At 40.1% G+C, this 25,890-nt stretch overlaps 2 protein-coding genes across 4 annotated transcripts in view; one reads left to right on the forward strand and one right to left on the reverse strand.

Moving 5' to 3' along the window:
- HSPH1 (heat shock protein family H (Hsp110) member 1) overlaps positions 1 to 15,467 on the reverse strand; it is a 31,431-nt gene extending 15,964 nt beyond the window's left edge. For 2 of the 3 annotated variants that reach the window (XM_072611858.1, XM_072611857.1), the window contains exons 1-8: positions 15,182 to 15,467; positions 12,926 to 12,983; positions 9,951 to 10,091; positions 8,701 to 8,823; positions 6,027 to 6,126; positions 3,677 to 3,810; positions 2,395 to 2,639; positions 1,165 to 1,393 (exon numbers count right to left, since the gene is read on the reverse strand). In XM_072611858.1, coding sequence (XP_072467959.1) covers positions 1,165 to 1,393; positions 2,395 to 2,639; positions 3,677 to 3,810; positions 6,027 to 6,126; positions 8,701 to 8,823; positions 9,951 to 10,091; positions 12,926 to 12,983; positions 15,182 to 15,288 — 1,137 coding nt within the window. In that variant the 5' untranslated portion in view covers positions 15,289 to 15,467. Of the gene's footprint in view, positions 1 to 1,164; positions 1,394 to 2,394; positions 2,640 to 3,676; positions 3,811 to 6,026; positions 6,127 to 8,700; positions 8,824 to 9,950; positions 10,092 to 12,925; positions 12,984 to 14,118; positions 14,476 to 15,181 lie in introns of those variants that run through there. The other variant, XM_072611859.1, reaches the window with a different exon arrangement.
- On the forward strand, positions 15,287 to 24,540 carry LOC140507789 (uncharacterized). Its single transcript, XM_072615705.1, has 3 exons — positions 15,287 to 15,346; positions 15,466 to 15,981; positions 23,191 to 24,540. Exons 1-3 carry the CDS (start codon positions 15,287 to 15,289, stop codon positions 23,308 to 23,310), a joined length of 696 nt encoding a protein of 231 aa, XP_072471806.1. The 3' UTR covers positions 23,311 to 24,540.
- The last annotated feature ends 1,350 nt before the right edge of the window (positions 24,541 to 25,890 follow it).

Here is a 25,890-nt window from a genome sequence, read left to right on the forward strand (position 1 = left end):
TTGTTTTTCCTTGCCTTCTCAATGAGTGGAGAAGGAGGTGGAAGGGAAAGGAGAAAATTAGAAATGGAAAATAAATACAAATTGAAGAAAAAAACTTTAATTAAAAAATAAAGCCTAAGTGTCAGAAGTAGCTAGTTCATTCACTTTATGTATGCTACTGCTATCATTTAAATAGCTCTGGAATAAAGCTCTGATCTGCAGTAGTCTAAATATCAACCTGTAACCTGTACTAGCGTACAACACCTCCTCTCCCTTATCCCCTCAGCATCAGAGAGTTGGAGAAATACTGGAATAATACCACTGCCTAATTTTTTGTCTCTTCTTGATTTAGGAGATATTCTTCCTTGCCTTCTCATCTTAAACTTCTTTAAAAGTTTGCACCAAAAAGCGGGCATTTATATATAAATAACCACCTCCCTTCCAAGATATAACTGAGATAAAGTCTAGGCAAGCACCCTCTTTTTTGCCTGAAATTATTTCCGATCACTCAGTCAGCAAGTATTAATTTTCAGGGTAAGATAAGCTATCAGTTTGGAAGTGGAAAGCATGGCAAACTAGGGTTAAAGTTGGCCAAGGGAAAAGAACAGTTGTCCTGAGGCAGTAGTGACTAGGCATGGACACAACTAAAGGCTGCCTCTGCTAATGTCTCTGGAGGAGAGTAAGGCAGCCTCAGGAGGTAGCCCATTCTCCCTCCATAAAGGTATTCAAGCAAAAGCTGAATGACCATTTGCTGATTATGATGTAAAAGGGATTCTCATTCAGGTACGGGTTGTACTAAATGGTTTCTAAGGTCCTGAGTTAAGTGACTCAGTCTGTTATTTTTATCTTCCTTCCCCTGAGACTTAAAAACAACCACCACAACAACCCTTCATTTAGAGACACTAAGGGAAAATCCATGCAAAAGCCAAGTACATGTTACAGGAGAATGTATGTCATGAATGATAACACCAACTCCTCTCAGTTTTGAGAAACTGGAGTTATATCCAAGGATTTTTGAAAGAAACCCTAAATGGGACTAGGCCAGGAGACAATTTCAGGAGTCAGGTCCCTTCCAGGCCTGGGTTGTTTCTTTACATATTCTTGGCAAGATGTTAGGCTATGATATCTTCTACAACTTCTCAGTCAAGATATCATTTTTTAAGACTAGCTGAAAGCAGGACCTACCTGTAGCGCACACCCTCTGGCTACAGCTTCATCAGCGTTCAGAGTAGTGCTGATATCTTTCCCAAAGAATTTGGCAATCTTCTCTTTAACTGCAGGGATTCTTGTAGTGCCTCCAACAATCTCCACAGCACTTACATCTTCTACTTGGAGCTGGGTTTGTTCCATTAATGCGGTAAGAGGCTTATCTATCTTTTGCAGTAGATCAGCACATAACTCTTCAAACTGAGATCTGGACAAGGGAAGATTTATTTTGAAAAAGCAAACAAAAAGCACCCTGTATAATTTTAACGTGTTCCAGGACTTAAACATGCAGGCAGTGAAGTGCTTTTCAAACTCAGGTAACTTTTTAGTATGAAGCCCAGAAATATGGTTCAAGGAATCAGTTAATAGTGAACCAGCCATTACTATGCATCTATGTGTTAGGGGGTAGGTATAACAAGACAAAAACAGTCCCTGTTCGGATCCGAGAGTTTCCGTGTACACGTTTAAGTATATACTGTACAAATCTAAGAACCCACTTTGGTTGAAAGCAGGAGAAAATCAGAGAAGGCTTAATGTAAGAAGGAGGTGCTTGAGTTCAGTTGTGAAGGAAGAGAGGAACTCTAAGATAAAGAAAAGTGCAAAGTGTAATCTGGACATGGGTAAGGTAAGTTGCAAAAGCACAGAAGCAAGTGACGAGTGTAACATGTGAGAAAAAGAAAGCCACTTCAGCTGTATCATGGAGGGAGAGAACAATAAAGAAGGCTGCAAAGATGGATTGGAAAATAGGTTGTGAAGGGCTCTAGAAGTCAAACAGAAGAGCTTCTATTTGCTCCCACAGGGAAGGAGAGGTAGAGAGAAGAGAGAACTTCAATGGAAGACGGAGTGGGGTTGGGTAGAGTGAGACTACAGGCAGAAAGAGTGATTATGAGGCTAGTTTAGTAAGTCTAGGGTGAACTAGTATGGTAGCTTTTTGAGTAGTGAGAAGTGTAAGGAACGATATGGAACACTACTCATTTTTTTCAGGGTTTAAGTCAATCCATCTCAAATTTCTGAGCAGCCAATAAATACAACCTCAGAAACAAAAGTAAAAAAAAAATTTAGTCAAAAGACTGCACCCAAAATATATTCACAACAAAGTATAGCACTCTTCAAAATTATTTAATATTTTTGGCTTCAGTTCTGCCTATGAAAATAATTTAGGGAATATGTCCTGACTCTTCTGACAAGAATTTTGCATCGACAACTCACCTGTTCATCTTCCCAGAGATATCTATGTCATTCATAAAGCACTCAATATTCAGTGGGAGGTCCATGCTATTAGAGCTCATCAGCTTTTTCAGTTTCTCACATTCCTGATAGAGGCGTAGGAGTGCTCGAATTTTAGATTTGGCATCCAATTTGTACTTAGCTTTAATTTCTGCACAGAAGTGCTCCACTAGTTTTTCATCAAAATTTCTCCCTCCCAAGAAAGGATCAAAAGCTGTTCCCAGAACCTAATGAAAAAACAACACCCCCCCCAACAACTAGTTTAGAGTCAAGTTTGCAACTAACATTCCCCCTGTTCCCTAGATGTCAAGCTGCTGTTAACACTTCAACTTACATCACTTCAATGACATACTAAAATCAATCATGATGAAAGAAACCAAAATACTCCCCTGTATAGTTTACTTTGGTAGACTACCTAGAAGAAGTAAAAATGCTTTTGTTTTTGAGGCTTTGCTGAAGAGATAAAACATGGAGAATTTTTTTTAAAAAGAACATCCCAATGAATTACCACTAGTCCCAAATTCTTAAAATGATAAAATCTCAGCTGGTAAAAAGGATGCTCAAGGCCACCGATGCAAACTGAAAACATAAATCCTTCCTAGTATACTCCAAAGGATGAATAATCTAGCTTCTGTTCTACAGCCTCTTGAGACAGGAAACACATGAGCTTCCAGAAAGAAGCTGTTAGGAATAAACAGAACTAAAACTGGCCAATCTCTTAAGTTCTACCTTCTGGCTTCAGTTCTGCTCTTCTCTATTAAGACCCCAAGTACTTTAGATTTTCTTTTCCAGATTAAGTTTGTCTAGATTCTTTAAACGAATGTTCACAACATGCTTTTCCTTCTCCCCATAAGGGCAGCAATCCTCTGAATTCATGGTAGTCTGTTCAAAACTTTCCTAAAATGTGGTGTCCAGAGCAGGACATATTACTTCAGATGCAAAGTGATCACACTGGCAGAAAAGAACCATGCATGGGTGAATGGGAAAACATGACAGACAGAACCTGAGTCAAGTAACTTTTTTTCACATGAATAACTTTCTAGTCACATTTCCTCCATCTTATCCTTGCATGATTATACATATATGGTATGTAATTTTTTTTCTTTCACTTGTCAGTATTTGAACCCAGAATCACTGGGTCCAAATGAAGTGAGGGAAATACCAATCTGCTTAAGATCAAATATTTGTTACAAATTTGACTGTTTAGTTCCCCCAAGCTGTTTTTCATTGGAACCTGTGGTTTTTCTTGAGAACATATAACTACCTTCAGTTTACCCTTGTTGAAAGCACAGGCAGATACTTGGAAAGCTGAGTGTCCCATATCAACAAAGACCACAATGCGTGGTTTTTCTTCTGGGCCTGGAAGATCTTGCTTGTAAATTCCATAATTCAAAGCAACTACAAAAAAAGAAACAAGTGAACAAAAGAATTAAAACATGCTTCAATAAAACGATGTAATTCCTAGCTGGATAACATGCAGAAATACCACAGAATAGTAAGATAAAATAGCTAAATGAAAAATGTTTTCTTTTTATAGTATAAAGGTCACTTATCTTGGTCACTTATCTTTAGTTTCATTCTCCTTTGAAAATACACCATTACAACAATAAATTAAGCATAGGAAATCTTTGAAGACTGGCAACAAGTTCAGACTGGGAATGCAAGAAATATAAGGTGGAGGTAAGGAAAAAATTGGAAAATTAGGGCTTGAATGTCAGGATAAGAAGTATTCGGTGTATCCCACAGACAATGCTGCATTCTCTTGAATGTTTCCCAAGAACCTCATCAGGGACCTCTAAAGACCTCCCCACTCTCCTCAGCTTCCTTTTATGTGCAGTCTTTCCTGGAAGGGAAGCTCCCTGAGGACAAGGAATGTCTTTTCCTTATTTGTGTCCCAAGCCCTTCAGTACAGTAAGGACTTAATTAAAAAAAAATACAAAGTGTAACTGTTGATATTTGAATAGGGGACAAGATTAGATGCTAGCAAGAAGTGCATATTGGAAAGATTAATTGGGCAATGGTATGCAATTTGAAGGGAAAACCACTGGAGTGGGTCATGTAGGCAGGAGGTAGGAAATCTGCTGAAAAGGCTTAATATTCTAGGGAAGAAGTAATAAGGACCTGACTCAAGGTGTTTCAGTAGGAAAAAGACTGTAGAAACCAGTCAGTGAATCATTCAAACATTTATTAAGCACTATGTGTCAGCACTGTGCTATGTACTGGAAATATAAATAAAAGCAAAAGACAGCCCCAATTGGAATTATAAGGGAATTGGGAAAATACTACCAGAAGTCAAGGGAAGAAACAATATAAAAAAATAATATAAAAAGATATCAAAAAAGAGAGATAAATTAAATATGTCAACTCTGCATTTAGCAGAGTTTAGGAGGTTTAGCAAACTGGTCAAAAGTGATCTTTGAAAGGGTAGTTTCAGTAGTGTAGTTGAAAAGAAAGTCAGAACACAAAAATAATTATGGGATAAGTAATGATGGAATAGAATACAGATTACTCTAAAACAGAAAATAGCTAATCTAGAAGTTTAGCAGTACAAAGGAAGATGCTTAACTGTAGCTTATAGGGCTACGTAGAATCAAAGTTAGGCTCAAAGAGAAGCTTGTTTTGCTCATCTACAACAGCAGTTCTCAAAGTGTGGTGTGTGAACCTCTGGGAGTCTGCAAGACATTTCCCATGAGGTGAAAAATATTTTCAAACAAATACTAAGACATTATTTGTCCATTAAATACCTCTCCCTCTTCTAAGTGTCTCTAAGAGGTAAATTTTCTTCAGATATTTCAAATAACAGATCAAGTACACAAGTAAATACAAAAATCTACTGGTCTTCTTTTAAGCCAAACATATGAGATGCACAAAAATGTATTTAAAAACTGCCATTTTGTTTTGGAACACACTTATTTTTCATAAAAATGATATCTGTTAAAATATAACAAAGTTATTGTTCTATCAGTTTTAGCTTACAACATGGCAAATTTTGATGGCTGTAATTTTGTTTATAAACAAAAGCTCTCTGGGTTCCTCAATTTTTAAGACTCCAAAGGGAGTCTTTGAGATCACAAAGTTTGAAAATTTTCTGACAGAAAAGGTCATACCAATTCCACCAATTCTACCAAAAATGCAGGTATCTATCTACATAAGATCTAGGGGATAACAACACCCACATGTGACCCAATAACTAGAACATTTATATAGAGCGGAAGGTATGGTGTTCTTCAACCATAAAAATGAAAAATTGTGACCAGAAGTGCCCTTAATCTATGGATGATTTTTAATCCAAGAGCAGAAAAGTCCCAAAAGCTTTCCTGAAGAAACAATTAAGTTAGTATGTCATCAACTTTTTATGAAAACTATTGACTGAAACTTTCAGTTGTTTTTTTTTTTTTGCTGTAATTCTTAGTAATTCTACCAACGCAGATAGACACCTGCACTACAATTTAAAATTGTCTTTTACATATTTCCAAAGTCCACAAATAATTTCTAAAAGAGTAGCATGCTAACATACAATTTTGTTTTAGTTTTAAGGTTCTTACCCCCTCCTTCTCCAGCAAAGATACTTGAGACTTCCTTCTAATGCTTATTCTGCACCAAAACTTTCTTACCTGCTGTCATGTCATTCATTAGTCTTAGGCAGTTTAAGCCAACGATCTGAGCAGCATCCAATACAGACCTTCTTTCAGCATCTGTGAAAAATGATGGAACCTAGAACAAGAATAAATTGAAGAATTACTTTTTTTTCCAATCTTACATAATATCCTTACTCTTATTTAGACTGAATGTCTTCACAATCATCCTATGAAACAGAATAGCTAACTCTGTCTCTAAAGAAATTGTAAAAGCTAGGGTCTGGGTGTGGTCCTTTTACAGGCCTGCTTATGTTTGGGAGTTTTGAGTTATAGTAGGACTGAGTTGGGTGTCTGCCCTTTCTAATTCTGCCACCAATCTGGGGAACCTCTGGTATCAAGGGGTCACCACTCTTGCCTAAACAGGGGCAAACTGGCCCATGCTGAAAAAGAGAGCAGGATGAAGCTTCTATGCTGATAAGTAGCGGGATTAGTTCCACAAGCAGCCACTGAACTTTCATCTTGGGCAAAAGGGAGACCTAGTCTCAAGCTTTACAAAAAAAAATCAAAACATTATTTATGACCAAACAAGAGATAGAGAACATTATGAAGTGCAAAATGGATAACTTTGATTACATTAAATTGAAAAGTTTTTGCACAAAGCAAGCCAATGCAACCAAGATTAGGAGGGAAGCAAAAAACTGGGAAAGAATTTTTACAACTAATGTCTGTGATAAAGGCCTCATTTCTAAAATATATAGCAAACTGAGTCAAATTTACAAGAATACAAGTCATTCTCCAATAAATAAACAGTCAAAGGATATGAACAGGCAGTTTTCAGAGGAAAAATTAAAGCTATCTATAGTCATATGAAAAAATGCTCTAAATCACTATCAATTAGAGAGATGCAAATCAAAACAACTCTTGAGTACTACGTCACCACCTATCAGACTGGCTAACATGACAAAACAGGAAAATGGTAACTGTTGCAGATGTGGGAGAGTTGGAACACCAATTTATTGTTGGTGGAGCTGTGAGCTGATCCAACCATTCTGGAGAACAACTTGGAACTATGCCTAAAGGACTATAAAAATGTACACACCTTTTGACTCAGCAATATTGCTTCTAGGGTCATATCTCTAAGAGATCATAAAAATGGGAAAGGGTCCCACATATAGAAAAAAAATATTTATAGCAGCTCTTTTTGTGGTGGCCAAGAACTGGAAGTTGAGGGGATGCCCATCAATTGAGGAATGGCTGAACAAGTTGTAGCATAAAAATGTAATGGAATACTATTGTGCTATAAAAAATGACGAACAGGGAGACTTCAGAAAAACCTGGAAAGACTTATACGAACTTGTGCTGAGTGAAATGAGCAGAACCAGGAGAACTTTATACACAGTAACAGCCGCAGGGTTCGAGTACTGTTTCTGATAGACTAAGCCCTTCACAGCAATACAAGGACCTGTGTGTTTTCGTCCTTCATTGCTGAAGAAGATTATGCCATCAGACAAACAATGACATGACTTACACTTGACTTTGTTTTGAGTGAGGGAGGGCTATGCAGATCACCAGCCTCACTTCTCCTCCAGAGCCATCTGAATCCAGTGACCAGATATTCATCAGGATGACTGGAGAAGATCCGGGATGAGGTAATTGGGGTTACCCAATTGGGACTTGCCCAAGGTCACACAGTTAGTGAATATCAAGTGTCTGAGATGAGATTTGAACTCAGGTCCTCCTGACTCCTGCACTGGTGCTCTATCCACTGCACCACCCAGCTGCCCCAGTGCAAGGACCTAAAACATTTCCAAAAGACTCACGATGCCATCCACATCCAGAGAAGTAACTATGGAGTTAGAATGCAGAATGAAGTAGACTATGTTTTCTTTTGTTATGTTTTGTTTTTCCTCATGGTTTCTCCCATTTCTTTTATGCAACATGACTAAAGTGAAAATAATAGGAATGTATGTGAAGAGCCCATGTAAGATTGCATGCCATTTTGGGAAGGGAGGTAGAGAAAATTTTGAACTTATTGAAGTAATTGTTGAAAACTGAAAACAATAAATTTGGGGAAAAAAGTAAAATCTTTTGGCAGTTAAACAAATTAGTGACAAAATAATTGCCTATTCTTCATCATCTGATTTGCTACAATTATACTTTTTCCCAAATAATACCTCTCCTCCGAAGGATTGGGGTAGAGTAACTGTACTAAATGATTACCTTTTTGTCTTGCAAACTAACGCTAGATTTCAGCTGACATATTAAGCAAATGATAGGCAATTTGCATAAATGATACTACTGAGTTTTTTTTTTAGTCATACTAAAGCAGTTATGAACTGCTCATTCACATTTGCAAAAACCAGGGTATCAATTCAAAATGCTGACACAAGGCCAATGACACTTTCCATCTATCTAGATGCTAAGAATGCTGCAAATGTCTATAAGTGGATAGTGTCACAGAGAAAGACCTAGACAGCAGATCACAAGAGGAAAATTTATAATCATGCTCAGCCATTAAAATAGACTTTCTGTGGCAAGATTTAATAAGATTAAGGATTAATCTCCAGCAAACTCTTTGGGGACAAAGGTGGTCCAATATATAGCTAGAACATGTTGGGAGAAACTAAAGAAATCTAAATCTATCACCTGCACTTAATGAGTAAGCAAATATTTCTTTATCTTTCTGATCTACTAGAATACAACTACTTACTGAAATAACACAGTCTGTTACTGGTTTTTTGAGGTTGTTCTCGGCAGTTTCCTTTAACTTGGTTAACAGCATGGCAGTTATTTGTTCCACACTAAAGTAATGTTCTTCATCCATGTACATTACCTATTAGGGAAGTAGAAAGAAACAAATAGATCATACCATTTATCTTCCTGTTATTAGTACATGACTTGTTCCTTTTGCCTTGAAGGGTATTCACATCCACAATTCACAGAACATAAATTAGACATAAAGCCTGTTTCCAATGGAAGAAAACTTACAGCCATTTTTTCCCTTCAAAAAACTGAATATCAATGTCCAAAAAATGTTTCAATTATAAGCGAAAGATTAAATTTGTGGGATTGTTTTCTGTTGTTGTAACAATAATCATTACCCTTAGAAATTCTTTTCTAGATTATAACTGCTACATAATCAAGAAGTTCAATTCAACTAACTACATTTATTATGTAATGCCTACTATAAGAAAGGCAAAGTTATTAACCTGATGATAAGCTGCCTTCTAGTGTCTTTCTGCAGTTGTCACACAAAACTACTTAGATTTGCAAAACTGAATTTAAAACACCAGATAGTGTTTCAGTACCTTCAAACTCTTAGGATTCTATGAATTTAGAACATGTCCAATTTCTCACCTCAACTGTAGGTCTATTGACTATTCTGTTAAAAAATTGTAATTTAAATCTTTATAACACTTACAATTTCCCTCATCATATTTAAACCTCCACCCCACTTTTATCCCAGAGGTTGAGGTACTTTTCAGAGATATCTGAAGTAAGCAAGAGCAGTCTTAAGTAATTTGTTTCCATTCCTAGTTTTATGAGTGAACATTAGGGGTAAGCTAACACAGCAAAAGATAAGGAAGAAAGTAAGTCTGGGGCGAAGTAATGAGGCTTTTGAAATGTTCTTATATTTTAGAATACAAAGAATATAATGAGTCTAATGATTAGATACACTGACAAATCAATTTAGCTTTTATTTTTAGCAGCCTGAGAATTTCCAATAAGCCAGAGAACTCACAAACTGCTTTAAGAGTTTATGTGGTCTACATAATCTGATAGCCTTCAAACTAGTAGTAAATGTAACATAATGTGAGATTACAACTGCAAAAATCTGTTGGATGTTAACTGATTTTTTTTTTAAAGCAAAGACCAGTTTCTATGATCAGTTTTCAATTATGTTTTGATTATGAATAATTTCTTTACCAGATTAAAAAAATAAAGATGCAGCTATATTACCTTTATTCCAACACCTCCATTTTTCATGGGAACCAAGTCGAAACTCAAATTTTCTTTTTCTTTTTGAACAAAAGGGTCATTAAATGCTCGGCCATGAAATCTCTTGAAGTTAGACACTGTATTGTTCGCGTGAGTTATTTGCTGAAGAAAAAAAGTTCAAGGTGTTTACTCTCCTTCCTTCCCACCTCCTGGGAACAATACCCTACGGTAGCAGTTACAGCAATCCTGGAGATAACACATACACCTCTATCCCAGAAGATCCAAGGTCAAGAAGCTTCCCTGAGCACTAAACTTGCTCATGATCACTCATTCAAAAAGATAAATAAACAAAATGGCTGAATTTCAGGTCACCTATTTTTTCTGACAGATAAGCCAAAAGCAGCCACAGGAACAGACTCCTTGCTGCTTTAAAACCACTAAGGCATTGTATTCTATAGTACCAAGATGCTTACTGAACTTTTCAAAATGATCATGGCTACATCTACATGTTCTGAATAAACCCCTAAGTAGTGATCTTTTGCCATTTCATTTGATTTTTAGGTATTCTGGTTCATCTGTGTCCCAAATACAAATGCATAAACAGCACTTAAAAAAAAAAAGTATTAGAAATGACAGTGAACACACAGGTCAAGAGAGGGTCATTTAGATGTTTTAATCCTGCTTTAATATTTATTTGTACAAGTTCAATAATTTATGAAGGCTAATATGAGCCTCCAGTTAAAGTACCTGAAAACTCCCAACAGGACTCAAACTTTAGCCAGTCCTACTAACCTGGAAAGGCTACAGATCTGCTGTAGCTAAATTATCAGGCCAGCCACAGTATGATTCATTATTTTAGTGACAGTAACTCTCAAAGAGAGTGTATTGTGCAATCTTGGATCCTGAGCCAGATCTGACTGAGTTGTAATCTCAACAGCTGAGATTATTACCTGTGTCACACAACCTGCTTGGGCATTCTTTATAAAATAAGATGGTTGGATTAGATCTATGATCTACTGCATTACAGGAGATGCAATCTGTATATTCAGAATTATTGATCCCTCACACAGAATCACAGATCCTTTATGTAATAGAGATATTATAAAATTCTGATTAAATGTACTTTGTTGCTTGACAATTATTTCTCATTTATCCACTGTAATAGGAAAAGGGGAATGGACAATACAGACTCAGTCATACTCAGCTTTTGAAAATGGCTCTGCACTTTCAGTCTAACAAGAAATAATATACTGGCACTTCGATACTTACCATTATAAATTTATTCGTTTAGTTTAGTTTCTTTTTAAAAAAACATAAAACAGAGCTTTAATAATATCTTGTGGAGATCTACAGGTATATAAATACACTTGTACACAAGATCAAGCACTCGCAAGCTTGAAAAATTTCGTTAAATAGAGACTGGTACAAACACTACATTAATTTATTTTAAATCTTGACAGTTTTTAATATGATTATTGCTAAAAAATAAAACAGAACAACAAAAAAAACCTCACTGTCTCCTTGAGCTAGTCTTGTGGGATTCCAAATAAAGTAATTTAAGTAGGAGCTTTTATATCAGTTTCTCCCCCCTCCCAATTATTTTATCAGTCAGAGCAGTAGAGCAAAAATTAGCATGTGAAGTCAAAAGAATCTTTCCTTATTTGGGGCTGATATTATAAATATAACCAAAATAAAGCTTCAGAACCTACCTGTTCTCAAACATAACAGTAATATATGAAATATTCTTAAGTGATAAACAAAAATTACTATTTAAGTATCTTCCTCTAAAACTTTGCCAATCTATAACTATTTTCCTCATCTCCTCCTGAATGAAAATGGGAGCAAGAATGAAGGCTAGGACAATGTGCTAAGTGTCATTCCCTTCTCCATTTCATGTGCTGTAGACCAAGGGCTTGAGTATTCCCTTTTAATCTAGATGCTTTCAAAAAGCATCTTGTTAATATTCTCCTACATAAATTTTTTGTACCAGATGGCAAAGACTATTAATGGGCCAGGTGTGGTCCTAGGATTAATTTTCCTTGCCATGATTAAACAAGGATCTCCACAAGTAAAGACTATACAAAAATGCAACACAGCATGAACTGTCTTAAATGGCAGCATCCCACGATTACTCTATATGTGCAGCTTGCTCCTATGTACATCTGCTTGTTTTATTCTGCCTTCACATCTCTCCCTCACTCTTCATTTTAGAGGATCATCAATTTAGAGCTAAAAAACACCTCAGGCCACAGTTCAACCTCCACATTTAATACGTTAGAAAACTGGGGCCCAGAGGCTAAATGATATGGTATTAAGCACTATTAAAAATGAAACAAGAAATTGCAAATACCAGATGAATACAGAAATGGCAAAAACTACAGTGGGTGTATGGCATCTTATTCAATAAAACAAAAAAAAATCAAGAATTGATGTAATGCCCTATGACAGCTCCCAAATCCTTGTCCTTGGTAGAGAAGGATACTGGAAGTCTAAGGCACATGAGGCTTGATGGTACCTCCTTGCACCCCCTGCCCTGTGCTGGTATATGCTAACTTGGAAACTTCCATCCTGTGACTCAGCTTGTCATGTCAGGGACTAGAAACCAATCAGACCCATGTGGGACCCTGCCCCCTTCTATAAAATCCAGACTGGGTTGACCCAGATGTCCCTGATAACAAAATCAAGTGCATAACCTGCACAAGGCCTCAGTTTACTTCCTCACTTTCCTCCTCCTTCTTCTTGGCATGAAGACATGGTTTCTGAAGTTCTGGGGACTTTCCTAAAACATCTTGCCAGCTTTTTCTGTTTGATGATAGACCTTGTGACAAGAAGGGGCCAATAAAGGCCTACTGGTTTCAGCATTCACTGACACATCTTATACGTACACTTATGACTTAAGGATAATCTTATCTTAGACAATTAAGATCAACATTTCTTATTGCTCTTTTCATTTCCTTCAGGAGTGATCAGAATGGTTCCTTCCCCAAAGGACATACCTGATTTTTAGCTGCAACTCCAATTGTTCTGTTTTTTGATCCAAATGATATTACTGATCTAAAGAAGAAATATAAGCCACATTTTAAAACAATACAAAGCAACATTAACAGGTAATTTTCAAGGCAACAGGGATAATCTAATGGTAACCTCAGGTTCCAAGGAGAGCCCCAGAAAGTAGGAACTCCATAGAGGAATGACCAAGGCATGCTTGTCAGCCTATTTTCAAAGTATCAGGGTAGAAGTCAGTTAATGGTTTAGAGAAAAAAGACTGAAGAGGAATTCCCACAACTATGTGCTCTATAAGAGCAACTCTCTGGGTCTAAAGAACACAAATAAGGTAATTCTGACCGGTAAGGTTAACCGTCTCATGCACATTTAGGAATATTATTCAGTAGCAATATCAAACACCATCTATATCATGGGAAATATTCCTAAGTGATAAACTAAGTTGCTATTTAAAAATCTTCCTCTAAAATTTTTCTGACCCAGAATTTTTTTCCTCATCTTCTGAATGAGAATAGGAAAAGGGATGAAGGCTAGGACGAAGTGCTGAGGGTCACTGCCTTCTCCATTTCCTGTGCTGCAGACCACCAGGGGCTGGAGTGTTAGTCTTTAGCCTAGAGTTAATATAAATGACACTTTCATTACTTTTCTCTTTATCACCACTACCAATATTCTTTCATAGCTTTTGTTTTCTTATGGTATTTATGTGAAGGATCAGCAAACTTTTAGTTCAAAATACCAGTAAGCAAGTGGTATCTGAGTACCACTGGAATTAACATACCTAGATGAAAAACAAAATGAATAGAGTGATAATTGCTAGAAAAAGGTGAAAGACTAGTAGCAGAATATCATTTAAATGCCTATATCTGTATCCCCGACCTATATACAGATTTTATTCTATTACTGAAAATAAAACCATACACCTAGTAAAGATTAAAAAAAAAAGGGCGTGTATGGCTTCATTAACTCTACAGTTAATTTACAAGGAAACCCCCCCCCCCCCAAGAATCCTAGACTACTTAAGCATTAAGAATGGAAAAAGGCAATCACAATTGCCCTAGATGTAGAAAAGTTGGAAAAACACTTGGTAAGGGACTTCAGAGCTGTTTGGTAGAGTATCAGGGATTATAGTTCTTTGCAAAAGCCTACACTAGACAATTTATACAGTATATTAATTCTAAGGTTTTACCATTTTAGGCATGAAGTTAAAAAAGACTTTTACAAAAGAATAGAATTAGATGTATTTGGTCATTTTCCTTTTTCAATGGGGGAGGGGCGACATGGAATTAAAGCAGCTCGACAGATTTTCTGACCCTCATTAGACAAACCCCCCGAGGACATCCGAGTAAGAGCTTATCTCGCCCCTGCTCCAGTCTGTTTAGGGGATGACGGGTGTGCACGCGGGGGGAGGTCGGGCCGACCCTAGCGCGGAAAGCCTCGGCCTGCTTCCAGGTCTCTCCACACCGCCTAGAAAGCCCGTGCTCCGCCTCTGCAGCGGCGGGGGGCGGCTGAGGGCCGGGCCGCCTCGCCTCTCCCCCGCGCTCCCGGCCCGCGGACGCCGCCTCGGCCTCCTCCGCCGCCCCGCCCCGCCCCAGCCCCACGGGCGGCGTGCGGGCCGTCTCCCCTAGCAGCGGCCGGCGCGGGGCTGGGGAGGGGCGGGCCCCGCCGGGCTCTGGAAGCTTCCGAGGCGCAGGGCGAGCGCGGTGGCGGCAGGACGCGGCTGCTCCGCAGCGCGGCGCTAAGATCCACGCTCCGGCTGCCGCCTGCCGGGGCGGAGGGGGGAGGGCGGGCAGGCTGGGGGCGGCCCGGAGCAAAAGCCGGGTGGGGGGAAGCGGGGGCTGGCGGAGACCGAAGCGGCCGAGCACCGGGTTTGGGCGCAGTCAGATTTCCCCTCCACCCCCACCCCGACATGGACAGAAAGGCAGAAGACGAATGAATGAAGATTGCTTCCCCCCAGCACCACCCCCACTCCTTTCTCCGGGGGCAATCCAAAGCATGAGCCCACCACCTCCGGACCTCCCCATACGCCCCCCTCACATATTCTGGAGGGCATCACGCCCACTCCTCCCGGCCCCAGACTTGGGGCCCTGAGCGCTCGTAAAGGGGAGATGTGGGGGAGAGGGGCGGGGATGCTCGTGGAGAAGGAAAAAGCCCCGACCTTCTGGCCTTCTTTCAGGCTGGCCCCTTTCTGCCGCTAGCTTCCCCCCCTCCCCCCACCGGTCGCGGCACCCCTGGGGCGCACACACACTTACGGGGTGCAGCGGTCGCTGAACTCATTGGCGATGGTCTCGATGCCCCCGGCCCGAGCCACCGCGATGTAGCAGCTCTGGGAGCCCACGTCCAGGCCCACCACCGACATGGCTGGAGCTGCGGATGCTGCCTTTTCCTTCTACTGCCGGAGCGCCGCTTCTCGCAGGGTGCGCCCGGGCGCCGCTGCTGCTGCTGCCGCTGCTGCCGCTGCTGCTGCTGCTGCTTCTGCCGCCGCTGCTGCCGCCGCCGCCTTCTCGCGCCTGCTCAGCTTGGGAGGCTCTGACAGACCCTTCTCACGGCGCCGGGCAGGGTGGGGGGAACAGAGGGAGGACTGACGTGCCCCCTGCCGTTAGCCCGCTCTGCCTGCCGGTCTAGCTGGCTGGCACGCGCTTCCTTCGCTCCTAATCTCGCCGCACGCGCCCCGAGGTACCGGCCCAGACAGAAGGGAAATCCGGCCTCCTCGGCTTTATGTAGCTCCCTGGTGAGAACTTTCCAGAATCTGCGGCATTTACTCTCCGGCGCCTCCGCCGGCTCCCCTCCCACTCCTCCCCGTACCACGTGCCACTTCCGCTTCCGTCTTCTCGAGCCTTCTCGAAAGATTCTAACCAATAGGCGGCCGTCCCCTCCTCCCAACTTACAGCCGTTGCCATGGCCGCGGAGAAGTCGCCCGTCTGCCATAGGCCTGGGACACAAAAGCCTGACCCGCCCTCGGTCCCTCCCCCGCTCCCCATTCTCCTCCCTGACAGGAAGTAAGGCAAATGGCTTCCCAGAGCTCGCGCTCCGTAGCGGCTCCTCCTCCGAGGTGAGTCGTTCGCGCGTCGGAGGAAAGGTCTTACCCCCGTGGTCAGACCGAAGGTGGGTTGGGTCCGAGGACGCCATGGTGTTTGTAAGGATTACGGACCCCACGAACTCAATCCTTAGGCAGACGGACTAAAGCCAGGGTCGCCTTCCCTGGCCGTTGTTGTGGCGGGGCCCGGGGACTCGGGGGCTCGGGGGCGGGGCGGAAGTCGCCCTACGTTCGGACCGCTCGTGCCGGGCTCTGAAGGCTGAGGTTACACCCGGCCCACGTCCTAGGCTCCCGCGCTCGGCCCAAGCTGGGAAGCGGGGGATGGGAAGCGGGAGGAGGTCCCGTCCCTTCCCGTGCTCCCGCGTCTTCAGCCCCCACCTCGAGCTTAATTTTGCTTTGGTTTTTTTTTTGGGGGGGGGGGGCGGGAGCGCGTCTGAATTCCCCTGGTGACCTCGTGCCACTGGCTGGCTCTTTGGGGCACGTTAGGGGCAGGGCGGGAACGCGTGACGGGTTCGTGTTTGTCTTGTGAAAGCCAAAGGATGCCCCTACCGAGTGCCCCTTAAAGGGCGTTGTTGTGGAGTCGGTTTTCGTTTGTTTGCCCCTGAGCCCCCAGCCACCTTAGGACTCTAAGGGGTTCGCTCTACCCCTCCAGCCTGGGATGAGAGATGCCCTTCCTGGAGGCAGCGCTGGGCTGGCAGTCAGGAAGACCGAACAGCGGTGTGACCCTGGCGGGTCAGTTGTTGTTGGCCGCGGTTTCCTTAACTGTTAGATGAAAATGATGGCACCTCCCTGCCGGAGATGTTGGGAGGATCCAAGGAGGTGCTTACCTGGACGCTGAGTGCGGCGGCTGGCGCCTGGCGGGAGCTTGAGAAATGTGTGTTTCCATCCCTCCTCCTTTCCTCCTCCTCTTCTTCCCTCCCTCTTTATCTCTTTCTTCCCCTTGCTTTTTCCTTCCGTCCTTTTCTCCACTCCTCCTTTCCCCTCCCTTTTTCTGTCCCTCCCTTTACCCTCTCCTCTCCCCCATTCTCTCTCTCTCCTTCCCTCCCTGGCCTTTGCCGAGGACAACCCTTCCACTTGTACACTTGATCCCATTTCCTCCCCTTTCCCTGCCTGATTGTCCTACTGTTATCCTCTTTCTCTCCTTAACTTCCTTCTCTTCCTACAGGCACAGTCCAGCCACACTGGCTTACTTGCTGTGGCTCACTTGGGATCTTGGAGTGCTTATCTCTGGGCCTTTATTATTACTAACTCTACCCTGTACTTGGAATGTTCTTTTCTCACCCGCCCCTGGCTTCTTAAAAGGTTCTCCACAGTTAAATATATTTAATCTTTTGTTATTTCCCTTTACATCTTCTATTTTATAGTAAATTTGTCCCCTGCTCATACTGTCCTTCATCATCTCCATTCTTTTATTTGTCATTCTCATACCTAGAATTTTCCTTCAAAGCCTAGCTCATAAATTCATAGATTATGTACCTGTAGTACCAGCTAGTCCAAACTCCTCACCCCTGACCGCTTGCCCCACCTAAGAGTTTCCAGATCAACCAATTCAGTCTATCAAATGTTTGGCACTATGTGAGGAACTAGGGAAGTAAAAGACAAAACAAAAAAATTCCTTCTTCCTGAAGAAGCTTATGTTTTCCTGGGAGGAATTATTACACAGTAAGTTTGTAATATAAAATAATTCAATTGAGTTCCACACTAAAGTCATTTTAAAATAATTTCCTTAAACCAATCCTCAGCCCAGCTGAGTCCTAATACATCATATACACCTAATCAGGACTACCCAAGCCAAATCCAGTCTCAAACACTTGGTGACTGTATGACCCTGAGGAAATCACTTAACCCTGTCTGCCTTGGTTCTCCCATCTACAAAATGGAGATAATAGTAGTACATACCCCCCAGGATTGTTGTGAGGATTAAATGATATAGTTGTAAAGTGATTTAAAAAACATAAAGCACTATAAAATGCTAGCTATTAATATTGCTTCATTCACAAATAAGCATTATGTTACTTGCTGGAACAATGAAAAGAACGGGGGAAAATCTTGGAAATACAGAAAACAAACAACTTTTAGTCATATTTATACAAGGTTAAAGTTAATGACCAGTGGTTCTGCTACTCCCATAAACAGCCTGTAAACAGGGGAGGGATTCTTCAATTTTAATCAAATATACTCCCCTTTTGTACTAATAATAGCCCCATTTTGTAGGTTGCAGAAGTATTACCATTCCATTTTACTGATGAGGAAACTGAGTCTGATGGGAGATTACATGATTTTCCCCAGGCCACAGAGCTAAATAAGTGGGAGAGCCAGGATTTTGAGCTCAAATCAGTGCTGTTTCTACAATATAAATATCAGGACTCGCTGCTTTTTTCCAGTGTTCTGTTTCTTTAGTTAGATGGAATATACTTTTCCTAGCTGTGGACAATCTTCTTTCATTCCTCCTTAACTTCACTGAGAACTTAATCTCTACTTAACTGCAGGTTTGGCAGGTTCTGTGGGCATGAAAGAGCTCCTCTTCCCCGCCTCTGCTTCTAGCATGTTAATTTCTTTTCCTCCAGCCATTTATCTCCATCCACTTCTTTGTGGATGCCAAACAGCCCACCTCTGGGTCTCTTCTTATGAGGGATACATGCCTCAGCAGTCCTACTCATACCGGTCTCAGATTCATTTTAAAGGACAATTTTGAATTTCTGTCATTTGAATTTTGATCACTGAGAAACACAATGTTTCATTTATAGTGTTGTAGGAATAAACTGGGACAGTCAATTAAATTTATTGACTTATTGAATAAACCTTACAACCATTCGCATTTTAAAACTTTTAATATGTAGTATATCTACTTGCAATCATTTATTTCACACAATTTGGTATTGAGGTCACAAGATTTTGATGCAGTCTTTAATTCTTCATCTGGAAGCCACACTTTTTTTATCACGTTGGAAGATAAGCTTACCTTTGACAAACATTTTCCTGAAAGGAAAATCATTGAGGGTCACAGTGTGCCACAGACACTGTCTTGAGGGCTGGGAATACAGAGGCAAAAAAAATACAATCCCTGCCCTCTTGGAGTGTACAGTCTAACAGGAGAGACAACAAGCAAACAGGTAGAAACATGCCATAGTCAAGATAAGAAACAAACCACTAGTAGAATTAAGAGATTTTAGGAAAGGCTTCCTATAGATGTCTAGGACTGATTATAGCTTGTTGATTTTAAAATTCCTTATTATCTCAATGGTGATAAGATTTGCAGACCCCCTTTAAAGCAAAAAGAAAATCCAAAGAAAATTTGTTGTTGTCCTTCCACTTTTCGTGACCCCATTTGGGGTTTCTTGGCAAAGATACTGGAGTATTTTGTTATTTCCTTCTCCAACTCATTTTACAGATGAGAAGACTGAGGCAGACAGACCAATAGGGTTAAGTCAGTTGCCCAGGATCACACAGCTAGTGTCTGAGGCTAGATTTAAATTCATGAAGTTGAGTCTTCCTGACTCCAGGACTTGATGCTGTATCCCTAGAAGATTTGTAGGTGGATGTTTTATAGTCTGAAGAAGATGCTCATATGATCTTCCAGAATCATCTGGACTTCTGACAACAGTTTTGGCATAGCCTTAATTGAAAAAGTGAGTTTCATCTGTAAAAAATTTTTTCAGTCTTCAATACTCCAGACTTTATATTTTCTAACTTATGAGGAGTGTTTTTTTTTTCTTTATAGCAAGGGTTGACAGTTATAAAATTTTGCTGATCTCCTTGTTCTTCTGATTTCAAAATGCTTATGCCTTTTGTGGAGAAATCAGTAACTTCTTCCAAGTGCCTAATATCTCTGAAGTATGTGTTTTAATTAGACTGCTTTGCAGCTATAGTTTGCCAGTTACTTTTTTTTTTCTGATGCACTTTCTTTTGTACTTTACTGATCCCTCATCTTTATGGGCTTGAATAATTCTTGAAATACTGACTTCCTCGTATCAACAGCCAGTCTTTAAAATTATGAAAGGAGGCTCCTTGGGAGTTAGAACTTTCGCACATTGACTTGGAGTAATGTCTAGTCTTTAAAATCCCAAGGAAAGATCAGAGAAATATGTGTGTGTGAGAGACACAAAACCCAGCATTCAGTTGACAGAAAGCTAAGTGAAGGTGGGGAAAAAAGTTAATCAGGTTTCATCTGATCAAGATCAGACATTTGGATTCAGCCAGGTGTCAGTAAAGCATACACCCTCAGAGCCATTGCTGTTACAGAATAAAATCATATCAGAATTATTGCTTGTCCCATGTAAGTTGCACACCATTGTATAACTTTGTATAGAATCATTCAGAAGACATTTATTAAGCACATATGGATATATGCAGCATACATGTAAATAAATAAATACAAGTAGTTTTAAATAAAAGGTAGTTTGGGAGGAGTTAAAGGGATTGAAGAAGGCTTTATACAGAAAATGGTGCATTAATTGTACCATGAAGGAACAGGAGGACTCTGAAGGGGGGAGTCAAACATATAATGAGATTACAAACCTGAAAGATTGGAGAGATGGTGGTACCTTCAACAGAAATACAGAACTTTGAAAAGGAGAGAGTTATGGAAGAAAGTAATGAATTCAGTTTTGAACATGTGGAATTTGAGATGTGTTCTGGGGGTATCCAGTGACCAAAATGACCAATAGGCAGTTGATGATAAGGGATTAAAGCTGCTCAAGGGAGACAGGCTGGATGTGGTGTGTGGATGTGGTTATGTGTGTGAGTATGCGGATGTGCACACACTCCTGATACGTATGGAAACATTTGTTAAATCCCTAAGAGCTGATGAGGTTTCCAAAGAGAGTATGGGGGGAAAAGAAAAGATAGCTTGGAATAGAATTTGAGGGGGAAACACTTACAATTAAAAGGTGTGATATGGATGATGACAGAGGAGCACTCAGGTAAGTAGGAGGAGAACCAAGAGTGAGTAGTATTGTGAAAACCCAAATGCAGCTACTGAGCAGGCTGAATACTGAGAGAAGACCATTAGATTTGACATTTGATTGTTAGCAATTTTAGTTGAACGATGAGGTTGGGGACCAGAGTTACAGAGATTTAAGGAGAAGTAAAAGCAGCTAGTGGAGATGGCTTTTCCAAGGAATTTGCTTGAGAAGGTGATGTCTAGTAAAGGTTTTTTTTAAGTCAAGGAAAAACTTGGTATGTTTTAAGACAGCGGGAAGGAACCTTCATCTAGGTGGAGGTTAAAGATTTGAGAAGAATGGGGGGATGATTGAGGGTGGAGTCTAATGGAGAAGATAAGGAGGGGCAGAGTCAAATGCATGTCTGGTTAGTCTAAATAAGAAGGGCCATCTCTTTGTCAGAGACTGGGGTCAAAGAGTAGAGAATGGAAGATGACATCAAAGACAGTGGGAGAAGAAGAAGCTCATGCCAGATGCCCAGAAGTTTTCTCAGAAAAATAAGATGCTTGGCTAGGAGAGTTGAAGGAAGGAGAGGAGTGGTAGACTTCAGAAGGGAAGAGGTTTGGAAGCAATCAAAACACTGTCTTGCTGCAGAGAGGGCCCAAGTGTCTAAATCATATGAATTTGTAACATGTCTAGTAGGTAGGGTGTGTTTTCATTCAGCAGTTCATGTAGAAGCAGGCTACAAATGGTGGGGGTAGAAAAGGGCTAAGGTTTGGCAAGAGATGAATGGTGAGAGAACAAGAGGGCAACGGACGGGGTCGGGGAGCAGGGAGGGGGTCAGTATAGCGTTGAAATGACTAACTTCTGGGTTGAAATTGGAGGGAGAAAAAAGTAAGCCTGCCGGGATGATGACCTGGAGAAGTACTGAAGGGGACAAAGGGATTGGAGGTTTTGATTACAATTCTATGCATTTGGTTGCTTCAGCTAAAGTCAGGTTTAAGGGAACTAATTAATGAAATTAGGTGAAATTATACTTTACATGAGATTGTTGAAAGTAGGGTACCTAGACTAAGTTGGTTGGAGAAGCATCCTCAAATCCTTGTAAATTTTGGAGACTGGTCTCCATATAATATGCCCAAGACTACCTTTCCATCCCTCCCCCCAACCCCCGCCCCCACTCTGCTACAGATACTACAAAATCACTCTAGTTCTGAAGACGATGGGACCTAGGATGAAAGAGAAGTATGGGGAGAGGCAGTCCCCAAAGACAGGGCAAGTATAACAGCATGGGAGAGAACACAGATAGGGTATGAGAGACAATGTGCTATTTGTGTATGACAATTTTGAAGTATACACATGTGTACTTCCTCAGATTATCAACTCATGATCAGTATTTGAAAGCCTACTAGAATTACAGAAGAAGCATGTGGTATCATACATGTAAGAACTGCTTTTTATGGATATAATTGTTTGTGCTCAGATATTCTTAAAACTCAAGCTTAGTGTCTGTCCTGACATTTTGGAATATTTGCTTGCTAAAGTAAATTGAATTCTTCTGATAGTCCCTTCAGTAATGATATTTTATAACATTGTGGATTTGTTTAGTGTACTGTTTTGGCATATGGCTACATTTTCAGAGTGTGATGCAGTGGTATACTTTCATAATTAAGTGGTTCTATAATTTTATTGGGTCTATATGTCATTAGTTTAGATCACAGCCCATCCCTACCTAATCCAGTATGTGACTTCCCCCTAAACCCCAGGATTCATGGTCTCCCTGATGTCCTAGTAGTATTTGTCCGGATCTTTTTTCCTATGGGTTCTTGTGTTATTTACATTCAGATTGTCCATTTTTCAAAATTTTTATTTCTTTCTCTTGTTAGTAAGCACTTGCTTCTTACATTGTACATTTACTTGATGGTATCTTTTATGCCAGTTACATTTGCATGCATTTTGGAAATCCTGTAAATGACCCCAGACTGCTCCTTGAAACAGATTGGTTCTGTAGAGGGACAACTGGCTGTTTTAATTTTCAGTCAGTCAACAGCAGTAAACATTTATTAAGGACCTACTGTGTGCCAGGTATTCTACTAAGCTCTTAATTTTGAGAGGAACCAATCTGGGGGTCTTGGCAGTCACAGCTAAATATGCATATGGCAGTCATAGCTAGGTACTAGCATATGTGACTGGTAAATGCATGGCACATCTAACATGGACCTTGTATATGTACTAGTTAACTATATCACTAGCATAGTAATAGGAAAATAATTGAAGCCATAAAGATCAAAGAAGCCTTTTTTTTTTTTACATTTATCTTTTTCTATTTGCTTTTACCTCCTAGGAACTTCAGAACATCTATGATTCAGCCCATATCTCAACTTTCGAAAACATCCCGGAGAAGTGCTCATCCAGCTTTTGCTTGAAGACCTCGAGTGAGAAGGAACTAATAACTAGATTGTAATGAACATGTGTTTGCATATTGCAGAATTCCTTTAGTGTGAGTTCTAAAATGGTATGAGGTTGCATTTAATGCAAGCAAAAATTCAATTAATGTGACACGTGGGAGCTAGTCAGTGTTATTAAAATGCCACTAAATCATCAGTCTGTACTTGCCTTTCATTGAGTATAGATGTGATGTGCCATTGCATATCATAATCAACAGTTTTGTTCATTTTTCAAAAAAGAACCCTTAATAAAATGGACAAAAGCAAAAATACTTCAGATGGCAACACTGCCAACACAAAAAAGAAGAGACTTGTTATTACATTAGAACAAAAATTTGATGTAATCGAACGGCATGAACGTGGTCATAGTAACTCTAAAATAGGAAGAGATATAGGAATGCCTGAATCTACAGTACGGAATATTATAAAACATGCAGGTGAAATTAAAAAAAAAGGCAAAGTTGCATCAACTTTTTGTGGTTTGCAAACAACTACGAGAAACAGAAGTATTACAATGATAGAAATGGAGCGTCTGTTAGCTGTATGGATTGAAGATTGCAATCAAAAATGCATTCCTCTTACCAGAGCGGCTATTCAAACAAAAGCTTCAAGTTTATTTAAGGCAGTCAAAGAAAATGGAAATGAAATGGACAGTGAAGAAACTTTTGCTGCAAGCGTTGGTTGGTTTAATCGCTTTAAAAATCGACTTCAGTTGCATAATGCTAAAATCACCAGAGAGGCTGCCCGAGCAGAGGAGGATACCACGGTGTGGAAGCACATTTTGCCACACTCTACAAATGGTAATTTTGAGGGTTTCCCCCCTCAAAAACAGACTGTTATCGAAGAAATAACAAACATTGGAAGAAAGCTTGGTTTTGATGAACTGGAAAATGGTGATGTCCAAAAATTGCTCATTTCACATTCAGAAGAATTGGCTGATAATGATCTACATCTAGAACAACAACAAGCATTTGAAGAAGCCAACAATGTTGCCAAAGAATCAGATGATGTGCAAATGAAGGATTTCACTCTCAAGGAATTTGAAGATATCTTTCAAGCTGTAGAAGTCATGAAGCAAAAAATCATGAATGCTGATCCTAATGTCAGTCGAAGCATACAGATTCGCCAAGATGTGGATAAAGCTCTCTGTACTTACCAGCATATGTATGAGGACTTAAAGAAAAAGACAGTTCAGCCTACCCTGCTAAAATATATTAAACAAGAATAAAGATATTTTTGTCATATCATTATTGTAGGCTTATCTTTAGCTATAATCAGTAATTTAAAAATTTTGATTATTCCATTGTCATAAGCTCAAATCAGAAATACATTTTTCTTACTCTTTGCTATTATTAGGTTAGTAAAGAGATTAAAAAACTTATTTTTAAAGATTTCATTGCACATTTCCATTGGGCTAGAAGCACTTACCTATTTTACATGATTATAAAGTCCAATAGTGTGAATTTAGGCCACGTTACCACTTTACAGATCTCATTATTGGGACATAGCTCTTGAGTATCTGAGAATCTGAGTTGAACCTTGAAAAAAATATTGATTCAGAGTTTAGAAGTAAGAAGGTTATGAGGGACTGCTTGTGTAAAGATACAAATATGAATTTTATGTAACAGTAGGATAGCTAAGCTGGAACATAGAGTTCATAAGGGGGAGAGCAAAAATAAGTTTGGGAAGGAGGTTAGAGCTAAACTGTAGATAAGTTTTAAATTTTAGATTGAGAAGTCTACTTTATGGTAGAAGTAATAATGACAGGATACTGAAGATTATTGGGCAGGCAGTTGACATAAACATAAAGACCTAACGCTTTAGTGTCCTTTTGCTTAAGCATTTTCTCTCCAGGATATACATCCCCTCTCTAAGGTTCTGTTCCAGGTCCTCCACCTTTTCTTGGTAATCTCGACTCCCATGGGTTTAGCTCTTGTGTGGCATTCAGAACTGAAAACAATACTCCAGATGTGATCTGGCCAGAACAAATACAGCAGAATGATCACCCTGCCCTCCTCTCCCCCCCCCCCCCCATACTTGGCCTGTCTAAATCAAAATCTCCAATTGTTAATTGACCACTATCTAGCCTTAATTTCTATTTCTGAAGTAGCTTTTTTTTGAAACCAAGCATTAAAACCTTGTATTTATCTATATTCAATTTCATGTTATGGGATTAGCACTAGTATTTTAGTCCATGGAGATCTTCTTGCATCTTGTGTTTTATTTGCATTGACTCTCCTTTTAAACTTTGTGTCATCTACATATTTAATAACCAACAGCATGCTTTTATCCAAGTCCTTGGAACAAAACACATTTAGCAGAACAGGGCCAAGACAGACTCTGGGACCTTATGTTAGAGATTTCTTTCCAAGTTGATAAAAAGTTATTAATACAATATATTTTGGGAGTTTGGCAATTCAATCATTACCTACCTTATAGATTAACTAGCTAGAGGTCATTTGACTGTCTTTTCTTACAAGTATTGCAGGAAATTTTTTTTCAAACTTTGTTAAAATGTAGGCAAACTATTATAGCTTCGCCCTGATTCATCAGTTTAATAACTTTGTCAAAAAAAAGTCTGCTATGACCTGTTTTTG

Source organism: Notamacropus eugenii, chromosome 5 (assembly GCF_028372415.1).
Source record: "Notamacropus eugenii isolate mMacEug1 chromosome 5, mMacEug1.pri_v2, whole genome shotgun sequence".
Lineage (NCBI taxonomy): Eukaryota > Metazoa > Chordata > Mammalia > Diprotodontia > Macropodidae > Notamacropus > Notamacropus eugenii.